Source organism: Myotis davidii, unplaced genomic scaffold, assembly GCF_000327345.1.
Source record: "Myotis davidii unplaced genomic scaffold, ASM32734v1 scaffold595, whole genome shotgun sequence".
Taxonomy (NCBI): Eukaryota; Metazoa; Chordata; class Mammalia; order Chiroptera; family Vespertilionidae; genus Myotis; species Myotis davidii.
In genome coordinates, this window is record NW_006286790.1 from 943,715 (window position 1) to 959,481 (window position 15,767).

The window sequence follows — 15,767 nt, forward strand, 5'->3', positions numbered from 1 at the left end:
AAAAAAGTGTTTTAAATATTTTTTTAGGACTGCGTAGATTTATAGCTGGGTGTCTGCCCCAGTGTTTAGGACTCCGAGTCTTGGCAAGTTTACGGCTGAGGCAACAGTGGAGGCTGCAAAAGGGGACCTTTCCATTTAACCAGTTACTGGGGAATGAGCATTCTGTTGATTCATGTTATTTGGTTCGATTCCCTGACTGTTTAATTTTCTGGGTCCATGTGCACATTTGGAGTATAAATAAGGCCTGCTCTGTACCCACCTGCTCTAAACAATGTGTGGGTGAGACCATGAATGCCTCCCCAGAGTTTCTTTACGTCAAACACTCCACTTGCGCATGTTCTTAAATCACGTTAGTGTTTCTTTTTAGATATATAGTTACTTGGCTGGGGTTAAAAAAAATGAATGAAAAATCTAAAATGAAACTATTGGGAGTCTTTACCCATCTGAAATCGTGTAGAGATGCATGAGGGTGTTTTGACATGATAGTGGGAGAGGGGGCAGTGAGGGTAAGTTTATCAAGTTTCCTGTATAAGGTGTCTTTCTGATGCACATTTATTCTGAGCTTTGAAGGATACATTTAGCAATTGAGTTAGAATCAGTTACAGTGACCATTTATTAGTATCTACCTGGTGTCCCACTAGGCACTTTGACATGTTATTTAATTTATTCCTAATAGGAACCTTGTGTGGTAGTCTAATTATTTTATCTCCATTTTATAGTGGATTAAATTCCGTATTATATTAAAATGTAAGGTCCAGCACCTAGCAATTAATATATCTGCTGAATGAATACATTAGGAAAGTTAGGTTAGTAAAATCTGGAGATTAGTGAGTGTAAGGAGAGATTTGAATCTGAAGGGGCCTGCTGGAGTTTCACCACAAAGGTGACCATGTTCCAGCAGAGACTTAAGGGATGGATAAGAAGGGGGGTGGACAGTAAGGGGCACCACTTAACAAGAGGTTCTTGGGGCTTGGTGGTGTGGGCACTGGGGGGATCTTCATAGACTGTCCTCACCTGCGTGATCGCGTCTTACGCCCCATTCATTGGCAGATGAAGAACAGTAAATCACAGCTCTGCACACAAGTACAAACCGCGGCCTGGCTCTCACAGCCGACAGGAAGTTGCTAGGGCAGTGTCCTCTTAAAATAGTGCAGGAAGTCCATTATTTTCCTAGGATGTTCCCGTTTGGGCTCAGGCAGCAGGCTGTGGTGGCACACGTCCCCTCTGGGGGTCGCTAAGCTGAAGCGTGAGCTCCCTGATGCCTGGGAGCCGCCTCCGTAGTGGCCCAGGCGTGTAGGTTCGTGAGAGTTCAGAGTTAGGCAGGACCTGGAGCAGGACTTCACTGTGCAGAGGACAGAGCCCAGACCTCAGGGGGAGTCCTGCCCAGGGTCCCACCCAGACCGAGACCCGGAAGCAGGTGTCCAGCGCCTTTTTGTCAGGTATTTACAGCATACGGCCTGGTGAATTGATACATGTGTACACTGTGACTGGACTCCTCCCGAGTTAAGACATTGTGTTTTTTGTTACATGCAACCAAACTGGCGAGACCCTGTACCCACTGAGTCTTTAATTTTTCTATTTGACATTAGAAAGAAAAACCCACATAGCCTCAACTCAGGCTTCAGAATAAACTTTATTTTCTTTTTTCTTCCCGGCTCCTCCTTGTTAAGATGGTTGGTCTCTGCTGCTCTGAATAGTTTATGTCATTGAGCGTCCTTCCTCCTTTGCTTTGGAACTGGTGGGATCCTGAAATGTGGCCACACACACGCACTTCTGCTTCCACCAGACATTTCTGGGCTCCATGTGCCCGGCTGGACCTGTACGTGGCATTGCGGGGTGCCGGGAGCAACCAGTAGCCCACCTTCTGGGGGAGGAAGTAAGGAAGCCAGGGTTATCGATGCCTTCAGCACTGGGTAGAATGTGGTGAGTGCTGGGGAAGGCTGATGGTACAGTGTTAGGGGAAATTCAGAGGAAGAAGAACACGCTCCATTGGGCAAATGTATAGGAGTTTTGAATTCTGGAGGTCATTGGATCTTGGAGGATGGTCACGACTTGCCATGGGAGCCTTAGGCGTGGGGAGGGACTTAGGTGGAGAGAGGTGTGGAGACCTGGGGATGAGTTGGGCTTGACTCAGTGTGTAGGGTGAATCATGGGAAATCAAGAAAAGAAGGAGGACTGGGGACCGAGCTGGGAGGGTGGTTTTTGTGTGTGAGGCCAGTGTCTGTCTTGTTGGCTGACATCTACCACCACCCAGAACAGCTGAGTGTGGACAGTCCACACATGTTTGGATCGCGTGTGATTTTCTTATTGGCAGGTTTTATGGGTACTCTCCAGGCAGCGGATTTTTGTGCACGTAGTTCTGTTTTGTTCATGTCTCTTAGGTTTAAATAGCTGTGACCCGCGAGTTTTCTCTCTGTGCCAGTACGTCAGGATGAAGCTGTGCACTATGGCTAAGGGGGTCCTGAGAGCCACTCTGCGCCTTTTGGAAATGTGAGCCTCTGGGTGGCGACCTGGAGGCCCAAGATCTCCAGACGGACTGTCTCCAGCACCGCGGGACATCTGCGGGGCCCACTCTTGCACCTTGGACCTGTCTAAAAGTGCCTTCCTAGAGAAATGTGGAAAGTGGGTTGTTTCAACGTCTTGGCAAGCATTGCTCCAGATAACCTGGTTAACCCCTGTCTGCCTCTTGTTATTTCTTGCAGATGGTAACAAGAACGAAGAAAATATTCGTAGGCGGGTTATCTGCGAACACGGTGGTGGAAGATGTAAAGCAATATTTCGAGCAGTTTGGCAAGGTAGGCAGTGCGTCGGAGTGCCCAGATGCGCTTGATCAGTCCTTAGAAGTGGCTGCCGTGGCCCCTGCCTTTGCCACAGCTGTGTCCTTCAAAAGCCGTGCCCTTGAACTTGGCCATCAAGATGGAAGTGAAATTCGGCAGGAGCTGAGATGGAAGAGCCCAGCCTGCGGTTGGCACAGTGCCCACGTGCCTGCAGGAGCAGACAGAGTGGCCTTTGAGCGCGGTGGTGCTGGCATTTGCTGGCCACTTGGGGCCGGGGCTGGGAGCTGGCGGTGGCAGAAGCTGGGAGGGATTCGGGCCTGAGTCACAGGGTAGGGGCTCCCACAGAAGCTGCTGGAAGCCTGTGAGGCGGCTGGCTTCCTCTGTGCCTTTCTGAATCACGGGTGGAGAGAGGAGGCCCCCTGGGGCCCTTTGCAGCTAAACCCTTCCCTGTCAAGTGCCCAAGGAAACCTGGGAAGGATGCTGGGCCTGTACCTGTCAGAATGTCTGGGAGGCAGCAGCAGAGTTAACCCCCCAGGCTGTGCTGCTGGAACTGGCTGAGAGCAACACGGAATGCCCCAGATCAGTCAGAAAAAGGAGTGTGAGAGTGTGTGTGCCAGACAGATGGAGTCCGACAGACAGACGGGATGCGGAACCATGGTGCTGTGTTTATGTGATTCGGCCTCTTTCTAGTTGGTGGGGGAGAGGGGTGCCTTGGAGAGGGGGCTCTTCCAAGGATGACATGCTGCCTCAGACGGCCATGCTGCCTCAGGGCCTCAGCAGGGCAGCTTGTGGGGGACCGACCCCTTTGGCCCCTATGTCCCAGGAGACTGGCAGGCCAAGTGTCTGAGCTTTCTGCTTCCTGTATCTGTGCGTAGTTGTAGGCAGTATCCTGGGAGCCAGGTGTGAGATGGTTCCTTCTGCACATGTCTGTGTCCCCCCGTTCCCCCCAGCCCCGGCTGAGAGGCTGACATGGCAGAGGGCTCCATCCGTGAGACGGCCCTGTTCCTGTTCTAAGCTTCCTCACTTCCCCCACTGCACCTCTCCAATCGCTGTCACGCTTGTCTTGGGTGGCACAGCGGTACTGTGCCCACTGCCCCGTCTGAAGGTTCTGTGCTTATTCATTTGCCCAAGGCGATGGGCAGGGATGATCCTGTCCCCAGGTGTGTCCAGTCTGAGCTGCTGTCTGGGAAGAGTGTCCTGACCTCTATGTAGCCTCTAAATGGAGATTTTTTTGTCTCTGGTATTAATCAATTTCTTCATGGATGGGAGAACATGCAACAAAGAGACCCAGCCTCCTCCAGCCCAGCCTTGCATTCAGAATGGCACTGAGCTGCCCTTCCAGGTCGGTCATGGATGACACCTTCCCCACGGCACTGTCTGCAGCGCCGGTCGGGGGCTGGTTCACTCTGGCCGGTTCTGAAGAATAGCCGAGTGTGTGGGTGGGGGGTGATCCTATGCATTATCGTACTTCTCTTCCAGACGGACTGAGAGCACCAGGGGGGATGTGTTCATCGCCCAGCCCCACCCTGCCTAGGGAGAGAGCTTGGAAATAATTAAAGGAGACAAGTCCAGCTCGCGTAATGGAAGGCTCTGGAGTGTGAGCCTCTTTGCTACCGTCCCGCCTTTCAGACAGGCCAGGGGTAGTGTTTGCAAACATGAGGTGGGTTTGCTTTTCGAGCCATAACCTGCCTTGGAATCTCATGGGCCTGTTTGTGGTGTCAGGGAAGTTGATGCTTCCCAGATGGGCTGTTAGCATATTCCTGACAGGCTCCTGCTTGCACATCTCTGCACGTTCCCAGCTCTTGGTTTCTTTCTCTTTCTCTTTTCCTCTCTCTTTCTGTCTTCCTGTCGTTTTTTTCATTAACGCTCACAGTTGTGACCCAGTATGCCAGCAGTGGGAGGCTCTGCAAGCTTTGGCTGGGCCCAGGAGGCAGCCTCACCATCTTCGCTGGCCAGGCCCTTGCCCGGTCTGAAGCCGTTCAGTTAATTTTGCAGGAACATTTGTGGAGTCCAGCAGGATGGGTAAATTTATCAAGTGTTTCATTAAATGATTAGGGAGGTGCCCGGCTGGCGGGGCTTAGTGTTTGAGTGTTGACCTGTGAATCAGGAGGTCTCGGTTCGATTCCTGGTCAGGGCACATGCCTGGGTTGCAGGCTCGATCGCCAGTAGGAGGTGTGTAGAAGGCAGCCGATCAATGATTCTCTCTCATTATCGGTGTTTCTAACTCTCTCTCTCCCTCTCCCTTCATCTCTGAAATCAATAACAATATATTTTAAATAAAAAGGCTAGAGCGCTTTTGACTGTATCAAACCCATAACACTCTGTGTGCTCATGTTTTAGTAGCTTGTTTCATACATCTGCTCCGTGTATCATCTGGGTCTGTCTTCAGAATAACTCATTCCTCCTTTGTCTGGCGGCTGGTGTCACGTTGGTGTCCCTTGGGCAGGCCCCTCACCCCTCAGGATCCTGGAATAATTCAGTTGAATCCAAATGATCAAAGGAGGGAGACTCTGATGTGGGCCTTGGGGCAGAGTAAATCCAGCAGCTGGAAGGGAGGTGACGGGTGAGTTGGCAGACTTATCTACCCTTCAGTGGTTTGTATTCCGGGTGAAGGAAGTAGGGGAGACACACACACACACACATTCTCTCTCTCTCTCTGTCTCTCTCTCTCTCTCTCTCTCACACTCTCTCACACACACACACACACACACACACAACTATACACACACAGTATACACACACACACACTACACACACAGTATACACACACATACACACACTACACACACAGTATACACACACATACACACACTACACACACAGTATACACACACACTCACACTCACACACACACACTCACACACACACTACACATACACAGTATACACACACACAGTCACACACACACTCACACAGTACACACACACACACACACATACACACGAAGTACACACACACGTGTTCCTGACTCTGTAAAGTTGTTTGGGGCTCTTTTCAGTTGGTTTATTGCAAATTAGGGAGTGTGACTTTATTATGTAGTGAGTTCATACTAAGTGTTGGATACTGGGTCAAGCCATTGACTTATTTTACATCATTTACTTTTTCTCCGGGAGGCTGGTGGGGTGCTGCCCAATTTGTAGATTATTAAGTCTTTGACTCAAGGTCACAGCCCCCTGAAAGATAGAGTGGGATGCAGACTCCCCCTCCAGGCTTGTCTGATAGTAGAACCTGAACTCTGGGCCCCGTTCTCTGCTGATAGAGCTATAGGATGTAGGGAAGGGAGATGCAGAGCAAAGGGAAAGCTTGTGCCCTCTCGTGTGCCCCGGGCAGTGCTGGGCACCTGCCCATGCATTGCCGCATTCCATCTGCTCAGTGGGTTTTGGTATCATCAGCCCATTTTCAGAAGGTGGACAGCAAGGGTCAGAGAGGTTAAGTCACAGCTAGATCACCCAGGTAAGGCAGTATAACAGCCAGAACTCACACCCTCCCTCCTCTTCCTCCGAGTCTAGAACTTTCCATCCTTCTCCAATTTCCATTTAGGGTTTGCTGTTCTCTTTTTAAGTTTCCCTCGCCGTCATTCCTCTCTCCTCTCCCGCATCCCTTCTTGCCCAAGGTAGCAGCTGCTTCAACTGTTTATTTCAGGTGGCAATCAAGATGGCTAAGACTGCTATCGTGGGGCTGAGCTAAGGGAGTTTAAATGTGTCATTACTGTAAGTGGAGTGGGTGTGGAATGACACACCGAGAGCTTTAAATAACTCAAATTGGAGGCCTGTAAACCCTTTTGTGCTTTTCTACTACCTTTCTCCCAGAAGATCTACCCCCAGCCCCACCCCAAATTAGGGATGTTGTTACTTGTTTATATTTAAGATGAGATCATGAAGTGTGGCCATTGGCCTAAGGTCTCGGCTAACTTGGACGGCCACCCCCGCCTTCTGAGTGGCTCTTCTGGTGTTGTCATTGGACAGAGGGGAGGTAGAAGTTATTCCAAGCCCTGGAGCTGGGTCTGATCCCACTGTGGGACCTAAACAAGCCGTTTCCTTCCTGGCCTCCGTTTCTCACTGAGGGAAGGGATTGTAAGAGTCGTCACGGTCAGACAGTAAACATTTTATAGTCTCTGCCACAGCTACTCACTTCTGCTGTCGTGTGGAGAAACAGCCATAGCAAAGAATTGGGTGTTGCTGTGTTTCAATAAAACTTTACTTACAAGTACAGGTGGTGGGCCGCATTTGGCCTGTGGGCCATCGTTTGCCAGCCCGTGGACTAGAGTATTCTTAAGATTGGTTTCAAGCTTGAAAATTCGATAAATTAGAAAGTGTTTGCATATACTTAGGTGGATAGGTAGATGTCTAAAGACTGTAACCCAAACAAGGTATTATCAGTAGAGTACTGAGCATGATCTAATAAGCCAAACAGTCATCAGGTGCCTGAGTTCATTGCTGGGCTTCAGATGCGGGGACGCTGAGGATTCTCTGTTCGGAAACAGCTGCTGTTTAGCAATGGGAATCTTCATCCTCTGAGTGAGATCCAGCAGAATGTAGAGTATTTCCAACTCCCTGTTACACATGTTAGATCTCAATTGACAAAGACCCAGAATTTGTGAAGTTCAGATTTTATTATGACGATTCCTTGAGTTGATGTTTCTGAATTAGAGGGATGTGTGCTTTGTGCTTAGTTTTAAAATGCCTTTTAAAATCTGATTTCCAAGGCTGTCAGTCAAGGAAGGAAGGACATCTGTCATGTAGATGACAAAACTGATGTTGAGAAAGGTCAGTAAGTTGTCCAGGATCACACAGCCCACTCCTTTTTGCACAGTCTAGCCCTCACCTCTTTTTGCTGTTTATTAAACCTCACCACCCATTTTACCCTAAGCAGCCCCATACTCAGAGGGAGCGGGTTCGGTTCATTTGTCAGGACTGTTGATATATGGTAATTTATTTTACTACTTGAGGTTTTCTAGTGGACGTTATCTGTGCTCATGATTTGATACATACAAGAATGATGTATACAGACCATCCCCCAAAATGGCACGTAAATGATGCTTTAGATGTGCGCACCCAGGCCCTGCCGATCCATCGGGCTGCCTGCCCCTGCTCTCCCCACACCGCCATCCCGAATAACCCAGCTTGGTAATTAAAAAGCACTGGGATCAAAGAAAGTCCATGTGCATGGGTTTCCTCCTTCTCCCCTTTGGGCCCCTCCTTCAAGTACCAGCTTCTTAAATTCTCACTTATAGGATTTGGGAGATCAAAAAGAGGCCTTTAAACGTAATGAATTCTCGGCTGCGTCCCGGATGGAGCAGTCCTGCACCTTTCAGCGTTCACCTCGATGATAGGGCCTCTCGGTGCGCGCTTGCGAGGTGATTCGCACTTTATGTAACTCCGGTGAAAGCAAAGCGGCCGCATCTGGAGGCTCCCAATTATACTTCACATGGTGAACTGTGTAATTAGTTTGGAAGACTTACGCTTAGTCATTGGTTTACCCTAATCGGCTTTGGCTTTCCCCACCAACAAAGTGAGCTTATTTTGCTAAGCTGAACCGACTCTGCACCCTTTGTTCCAGCCTTTTATTGTCTCATTCCTTTCATTCTGTTTTACTGCCAGAGTTCTGTTTCATTAGGCCTACAAGTCATTTCCAATTCAGTGGGCTGCTACAATCCGGCCTTTATCACTCGCTGCCCTGGTTCCCATGTCCCTTCTGGGCCAGTGCCCGAATTGGTGGTTTGACATGAGAGCTTTAACCCCTTCCTGGGCCAGCCCCGCATTGTGGTAGATGGGAAAATAAGGCCTTAAAGTGACCGGCTTGGGAAGTTACAGCCCTTTAAGTCTCATCAAAGGGGAGCCCGTGAAAACGAGGTGAAAAGGGCCCTTGGAGACTTTTTGTTGGATTGGGGTTGTGTGGGGGCCGGTGAAAGTTAACTTGAGTTACAGAGAATGGTGTGTGAAAGCTTTTGGGAAGAGAAAAATGGAAAACCAGAATGAATTGGCTTTTTCATACAGCGAGGCCTTATTTATTCCGCTTGTGTGTGACATCTGCTAGTTTCAGCTCAGGTTTTATGTGCAGGCCCGATGGTGGCGTCCACCCCGCTGCTCAGACATTCCTTTTGATACTGTATGTGTGAGGAGAGTCAGATCTAGAATAAAAATGTTCAAAAGGCTACAGGTTGGTGAGAAAATAAATAAGCAAGTTACCCTGTCCCCGAGAGCGGACTGTGATCCCAGGTAACGTTGTGTTGCTTGCCAGTGTGTGCGGTGGATGAACGGAGCTCCGTGCAGTGCGCGCTTCTCTCCGATCAGGCGTGGAAAACAAAAGTCCCGTCCGCTCTTTGTGGGCATCCAAGCTCCCAGGAGGCGTTTGTCTTCTGAAGTGGTTTGTGCAGGTGGACTGACTGCGAGGCGGCCGGCGGCCCGGGCCTCGCCTGTCATCTGCGCGCCGTGGCTCTGGGAGCTTTGATGTTCCTCAGACCCTGAATTATGACTTAGAGTGGACCAGGAAGGACCGTCGGCCTCTCCCCTTCCGGGCCGGCCGGGCTGAAGGCTACTTTTGTATTTAAATTCTCTTCCTGTAATAGCCTGAACAAGGCCAACACTGTCCTCATGTTTTATTAATTCTCTGTCTGGTTTGTGTCAGTCTCTCCCTTCGGAAGTGTGTCATACGGGGAGGGGACTTTACTTGCCCTCTGACCCCTGGCAGAGTGGCTGCGTGTGAAGGTTGCAGTTAGCAAACAGGAGGCTCCTGCTGCTCTGCCTGCTTCAGCTCCCCGGGCCTTGTGGGCCAGGTGGCAGCAAGCAGGCAGGCAGATACCCACCGGGAATATGATCCCGGGCTCTGCAGGTGACCCTTCCTGCCAGAACTGTGTTCTCCCCGGGAACTTTCCCTCCATAGACCGACCCCTGCTGCAGCTGGGGGAGGGAGTGGCGTTGGAAATAGACTGAGCACACCAACCTCACTTCTGAGTTCTCTCTCTCTCTCTCTCTCTCTCCTAAAAAGGAGCTCCTGAAATAGATCAGTGGGTTTCTAGGAAAACTTCCCATTTCTCTTTTAGTGTATAAAATATAGCCAGCTGTTGTTAGGCAAATGCATCAGACATTATTATTTCTCTGTTAACTGTGTTTTTAAAAATACAAGTAGAAAAATAGGATGCCTTCTGGGGAGCAAGCTGGGAAAACTTGGAGATGATGGGAATCAGATGCCACGGTCGTATCCGTAGTAGGCAGAGGAACAGGCCCCCGCTTTCTCTGGCCTTGCTATGTAACTGTGCTCCCAGGATGGCTTAGCATGATTTAATGTTTCTAGGAGGCCCTCAGGCAGGAAGCAGTTAAGAGCCAGGGCGGGAGGAACCTAGAGGCCTGAAGCCCTCCACCAGCTCACCTTCCCAGAGCCCTCCTGGCAGGCTCTGAGGACATCACTCACAATGGAGTTGTTTGCATGAGAAAGAGCCTTTCTTTCCCTGGATGAACTTCAGTGGGAACTGCAAGTGTCTGAGAAATCAGGGTTCAGGCTTGCACCAGTGGGTGCAAGGAGTGGTTCTTAGGGAAGAGAAAGCGCGGTTCATTGAGATTTGGCATAGAAATCGAATTCCATTGTTTGGTGGAGTGAACATTGATATGGAGATTCCTGCCCGTCCCCTCACCCCTTCAGTCGGACACCCCATTACATGGGTCGTGAATGCTTTTCTTTTTTCTTCTTCTCCTTTTTTTTCTTTCCTTCTTTTGTCCACTGAGAATTAGTCTTCTGTTGAATGGCCAGATTTGTCAAGTTACCACCCTCTAAATTTTTACAGCTCTGTGTGTTCAGACTCGATATTTGTGAATTAGCTGAAAGTGGGCTGCCAGTCGGCCCTCTATTTGCATTCGAAGCCATCAGAGTGAGAGCCCCAGAAAAATGTTAATATTCAGGAAAAGGCAGAAGGGTTGAGTTTCTGCCTGTTGCTAACCTCACCACTGCCTTTAAAACCAATCATGAGGCACACGGCTGATATTTAATAGCTTTTAGCTGATTATTTTTCTTCTCCTCCTCTTTCTTTTCTCTCCAAGCTGACCTGGGTGTACTTGAGCGGAAATGAAGTCATCCACATGCTGAATTAGAATAATCACAGGCCTCCAAGAATGAAATGGAAGCAGAGATTAAATGGTAGAGGGGAAAGCTGGCATTAATAAGCACCAGAAAAACTTTGCATAAAATAAATAGGAGATTTGATAGATTGAATTTGTATATGCATTTTTCTTCACGTTGTTTTGTCTTCCTAGCATCCAGTTACTGGCAAAGTGGGATTTGATTCACGTCAAGTCCACATACCTTCTGCAGCCTGGGTGATGGCCCTTTCTTTCTCGTGGGACATTTGTGTGACCAGGATGTTTCCAGGAGAGAAGAATTTGGGTGGAGGGGCTGTTACTATGAAAGGTTGATTATTACTTGTTGCAAGTGCTGAGGAAAGTGGTGGGGGGTGGGGTGGGTGGAGGAGAGGCACCTAGAAGACGGCACACGGCAGGGAAGCAATAGATGCGGACAGGATCCCGATTCTAGAGAATAAGTCTGGGCAGGAAGAAGGGTGGGTGACCCCCTGTCCTGATTTTCTTAGGACTAACTGGGTTTCCGGGAACTCTGACTTGCAAACCACTCTAAATAAGAAGGAGGTGGGAAAAGTCAAGACACTTGTTCTGAAATCTGTAAATGGGTGACACCTTCCTTGACCAAAGGATTTAAGTCTCCCTTCCTGTGTGTTGTAGAGATCACTTACTTCCTACCTGTTTACAGTCTGTCCTCCTTATTTAACGGCCACTGGGGGCAGGAGCCAGTAAGGAACCCACACACCACAGGGGCCAGTAAGGAGCAAGTGGCCTGGGGAAGGCTAGACCGACAGACAGACAGACTCCCATCCCAGGGCAAGGGGCTGCTCATCATTGACGTGGAGTGTAGGACCACTTTGGGCTCCTACTTGGGGATTATTTCGACGTCTCTTAAAAATAAAAATTTCTGCGCCATGTATGGAAATGTGAGCTTCTTGTAGTCAAAGAGCAAAATAAGGATTTAATTAGATTAAAAGCCCAGCGGAGTGCTTTGTTTACAGGAAGTTGTTTTTAGGTGGTCTGTTGAGGAAGACGTAATTTATGGAATGGGATTAGTTGTAAATTAGAGACTTTTGGTTGTTAAGGTCGCTCAGGGTCTTTTATAATTGGCGGCAGAGGTAAATAAATATTTTCAGACTTGCTTATTGTTTGAGGAGTGTTAGTGCTTGGGGAAGAAAAAAACAGCTTAAAGTGCTTTTCACTTAAAGAAATAGAAGAGCATGGAATGATGGTCAGAGGCATCTTCCTGACCTGATTCTGAGCTTTCTTAAGAGGATGGCAGAAGGGTTGGGCAACCCCCCCGGGGAGACAGGTGCTGGAGTTTTCCGGGGAGCTTGCTGCTTCTCTCATGTGGAAACAAATATTTCTGAGTTTTGTCTTTTAAAAAGATCGCCCCATTTTCTTTATTGATGGATGTGTTTGGTCCAAAGGATTTATCGATGTCACGACTCGCCATTCCAAGTAAGTTGGCGTCTGTGTTCAGATTCAGAGATTCCTGTTTGCCCAGGCCTTTCATGGGTCTTGTCTTATAGCGCTCCCAAGAGCCCTGTGACTTAGGAGGAGTGACCCCATTTTATTTTGATTTTTTAAAAAATATATTTTTATTGATGTCAGAGAGGAAGGGAGAGAGAGAGAGAAATATCAATGATGAAAGAGAATCACTGATTGGCTACTGGGGACTGAGCCTGCAACCTGGGCATGTGCCCCAACCGGGAATCGAACCCTGACGTCCTGGTTCATAAGTCGACCCTCAAGCACTGAGCCACACCAGCTGGGCAGGAGTATCCCCGTTTTAAAGTTAGGGAAGGAAGGCTGTGGGAGCAGAAGCGACTTGCTCGGCCAACTCAGCTGGGGAGCAGTGCGTGCAGGATGCAGGTCCTGCCCCTGGTGAGAAGGCCTGGGTTTGCTGTCCCTCAGGTGCGTGGGGTGCTGGGCCCTGCAGTCTGCAGTGCCACAGGGTTGATGGGACACGGGGGCCAGGAAACTGACTCTGACTCTACAATTGTTTGTTTAAAACTTATTCTATGAAAACAAATATTATGACACAGAATACAAAATTTGTGAAATTGTTTTGAAAAGCCATGAGGCCTTGGAGACGCTTCAGGATAGCTGCTGGCTACAGTAGCCTCTGTCTCCCCGCATTCGGCTGTCCCAGATTGACTTGAACATGAGGAGTTCTTGGGTAGAAACGTTGAGAATCGCTACTGTTGAGCATAGGGACTGGCATACTTTTTCTGTCAAGGGCCAGATAATGACTGCTTTCAGTTTTGTGGCCCAGATGGTCTCTCACAACCATTCAACTCTGCTGTTGTAACAGGACAGCAGCCACAGGAGGATGAGAACGAAATGTTGTGATTGTGTTCCGATAAAACTTTATTTACAAAAATCAGGAGGCTCCTGGTTTTGACCCTCCGCCATCATTTGCTGGGCCCCTGGTTTAGCATTCTGCCTGACAGTAAGGGCATGGAGTTTTTATACTCTGAGCTCATCTCTTTATTAGCTCTGTAACCTTGGCAAGGTTATTGAACTTCTTTCTCCCTCAGTGTCTTTGTCTGCAGAACGGGGATGAGGATGGTACTCACCACATAGCATTTTCATGGCTGCGAAACGAACCATCGCATGTATACAGTTGGCCCTTGAATAATGTGGGTGTGAATTGGGCCGGTTCACTTATACGTTGATCTTTTTAAATAAACATCCAGTTGGCTCTGCATATCCCCAGGTTTCATGTTCTCAGATTCAACCAGCGATGCTCAAAAATGGTATTTTCAATTCACGGTTGGGAATCCACGGAGGACCAACTGAAGGCATATTCTGTGCCATTTTATGGAAGGGTCTTGAGCATCCCCGGATTTGGGTCTCCGCTGGGGTCCGGGAACCAATCTCCATGGATACTGAGGGTCGATTGTAGTTAAGTTTTTGGGGAGTCAAAAGTTATACATAGATTTTTGGCTGCAGGACTGGGGATGGTCAGTGCCCCTCACCTCTGCGTTGTTCAAGGGTCAGTTAGTTCTTAGCATCCTGCTAGCAATGGAGTAAGTGCTTAATAAATATTGGAAACATTAGCTGCTGTTATTTTCATACTCAGACAGGTTTCAGCCTCTAGAGTTGCCCTTCCAGCTCTATCCAGCAGTAGCGTCTCTCTCTCTCTCTCTCTCTCTCTCTCTCTCTCTCTCTCTCTCTCTCTCTCTCTCTTTTCCCATCTGCTCTCTGAGAGGGCTCACCACTCTCTTCTTCCCCACTCTAAGTATTTTTAAAATCAAAATCTACAGGGATTCCTAAAGTGTTTAAATAGCAAGCAAAAATTTGGGGGCTCTCTCTCTCTCTCTCTCTCTCTCTCTCTCTCTCTCTCTCTCTCTTTTCCCATCTGCCCTCTGAGTGGGCTTACCACTCACTTCTTCCACCCACCTTGGGGATAACACAAATTGAGAAGTCTTTTCTGGGTCCTCTCAGCTTTAAGTTGGAGATGCAGTTTTGGGTAGTTTCCGATGGCATGTACCTCAAGTTTAACCCATCCACCCTGATGCTTCCAGTTTGTGGAATTCACTGCAGGTTGCTCTGGTTTTGATGGAAAATGATGAACTGATGTATCCAAAAGAGAATTCTCTGGTTGGTCCCTGCTGATGAACTTTTTGAACTCATTTGAATAATTAAACATTTGGGGGGGGCGGGGGGGGACTAAGGGATACTGTCTGGAAATTGTCCCAATATCATTTAGCATTACCCTCTTGAGAGAGCTTTCCATATCCTCATTTAAGTTTCCTTTCCTTTTTCTTTACATATGATTCTAATAAGCATTGTTTTCTGGCTTTTTAATTTATAGCAAATATTAGGGTGGTAGGAAGATGTTAATAAACTCAATGTAAAGCAGGAGGGAGGAAAACCTATAAAAACAAAAAGACTTTGATCCTAAAAAGCACCGCATGGCTGGGCCCATTGAGTGCAGGGAAGCAGCTGTCCCCCCTCCTTAGGTCCCGAAGGCATCTCGTCTGCGCCTCTCACAACCTTCATTGTTTATTGATCCATTCACTAGATCTTGGTTGTCTCCCGAATGCTGGGCACTGAGGTAGCTAGGACCCAGGGCATATCAGCCAACAAAACAGACAAGATCCCTGCTTACTTGCTGCTTAAGTCTTAGCTAAGATGGAGTTGGGAAGACCAGCCAAGAGCAAACAAATAAATAATAAAAATAGAGTAATTATAAATTGTCTCAAAGCAAACAAACCAGAAGCTGAGAGAATCCATATGGGAGTACGAATGAAGGAGTTGTGGTTTATCAGGAAAAAAGTCAAATACACGTAACCTCTTTGCCCTGGGAAGACTGTATATTCCACCAAGGGCCTGCTTACTCACTGTGTGGCACCAGGACTGGCCCGGCATCTGGGCTGTAGTTGGCACTCAGTAAATAGTGGCGGAATGAATGGACCCTCTGTATCAGAGGGCAGGGCTGTGCCAGTCATTGGAGGACTTTCAAATGGTAAAATTATGATCTTTCTTTTTAAAAAATGGGGCTTTAAGAGAATGTATTTTGTTATCTGGAGCATTTCCGTATGTGGAACCAACCCATCATTTCCCTGAAGCCCAGGAGAAATGAGCTATTTGCATCCTGCAGGGAGAGCTTGCTGAACTAAGGGGCCCTCTGGGCAGGGCGCAGCGGGTCCACGGCCTTTGCTGGAGCAGGTACATTCCCAGGTGGGCCATGGTGTAGGGGCAGACACAGAGCTGCTTCAGAGAAGGGACGATAGAGGAGGGTAAAAAATGGGTACACGCTTCTCCCGTGTCACCTTCTCCCCTGCTCTTGTCGGTCTGTGGTGTAGGGTCTGTGGTTTTCAGAAACCAGTGGGAACATGGACTCATTTTGACACAGATGCAGGGATCTTCCCAGGGTGGGGGCACTAGCAGGGGCTGGCCCCCCGCCCCCGCC

General features: G+C 48.5%; 1 protein-coding gene across 10 annotated transcripts in view; it reads left to right on the forward strand.

Moving 5' to 3' along the window:
• Nucleotides 1–15,767, forward strand: part of MSI2 (musashi RNA binding protein 2) — a 393,393-nt gene that overhangs the window by 143,538 nt on the left and 234,088 nt on the right. For 9 of the 10 annotated variants that reach the window (XM_015560617.1, XM_006758681.2, XM_006758680.2 and 6 more), the window contains exon 5: nt 2,703–2,795. The exons of the other annotated variant lie outside the window; for it this stretch is intronic. In XM_015560617.1, the coding sequence (XP_015416103.1) occupies nt 2,703–2,795 (93 nt within the window). The remainder of the gene's footprint in view (nt 1–2,702; nt 2,796–15,767) is intronic. 10 annotated transcript variants of the gene reach the window in all.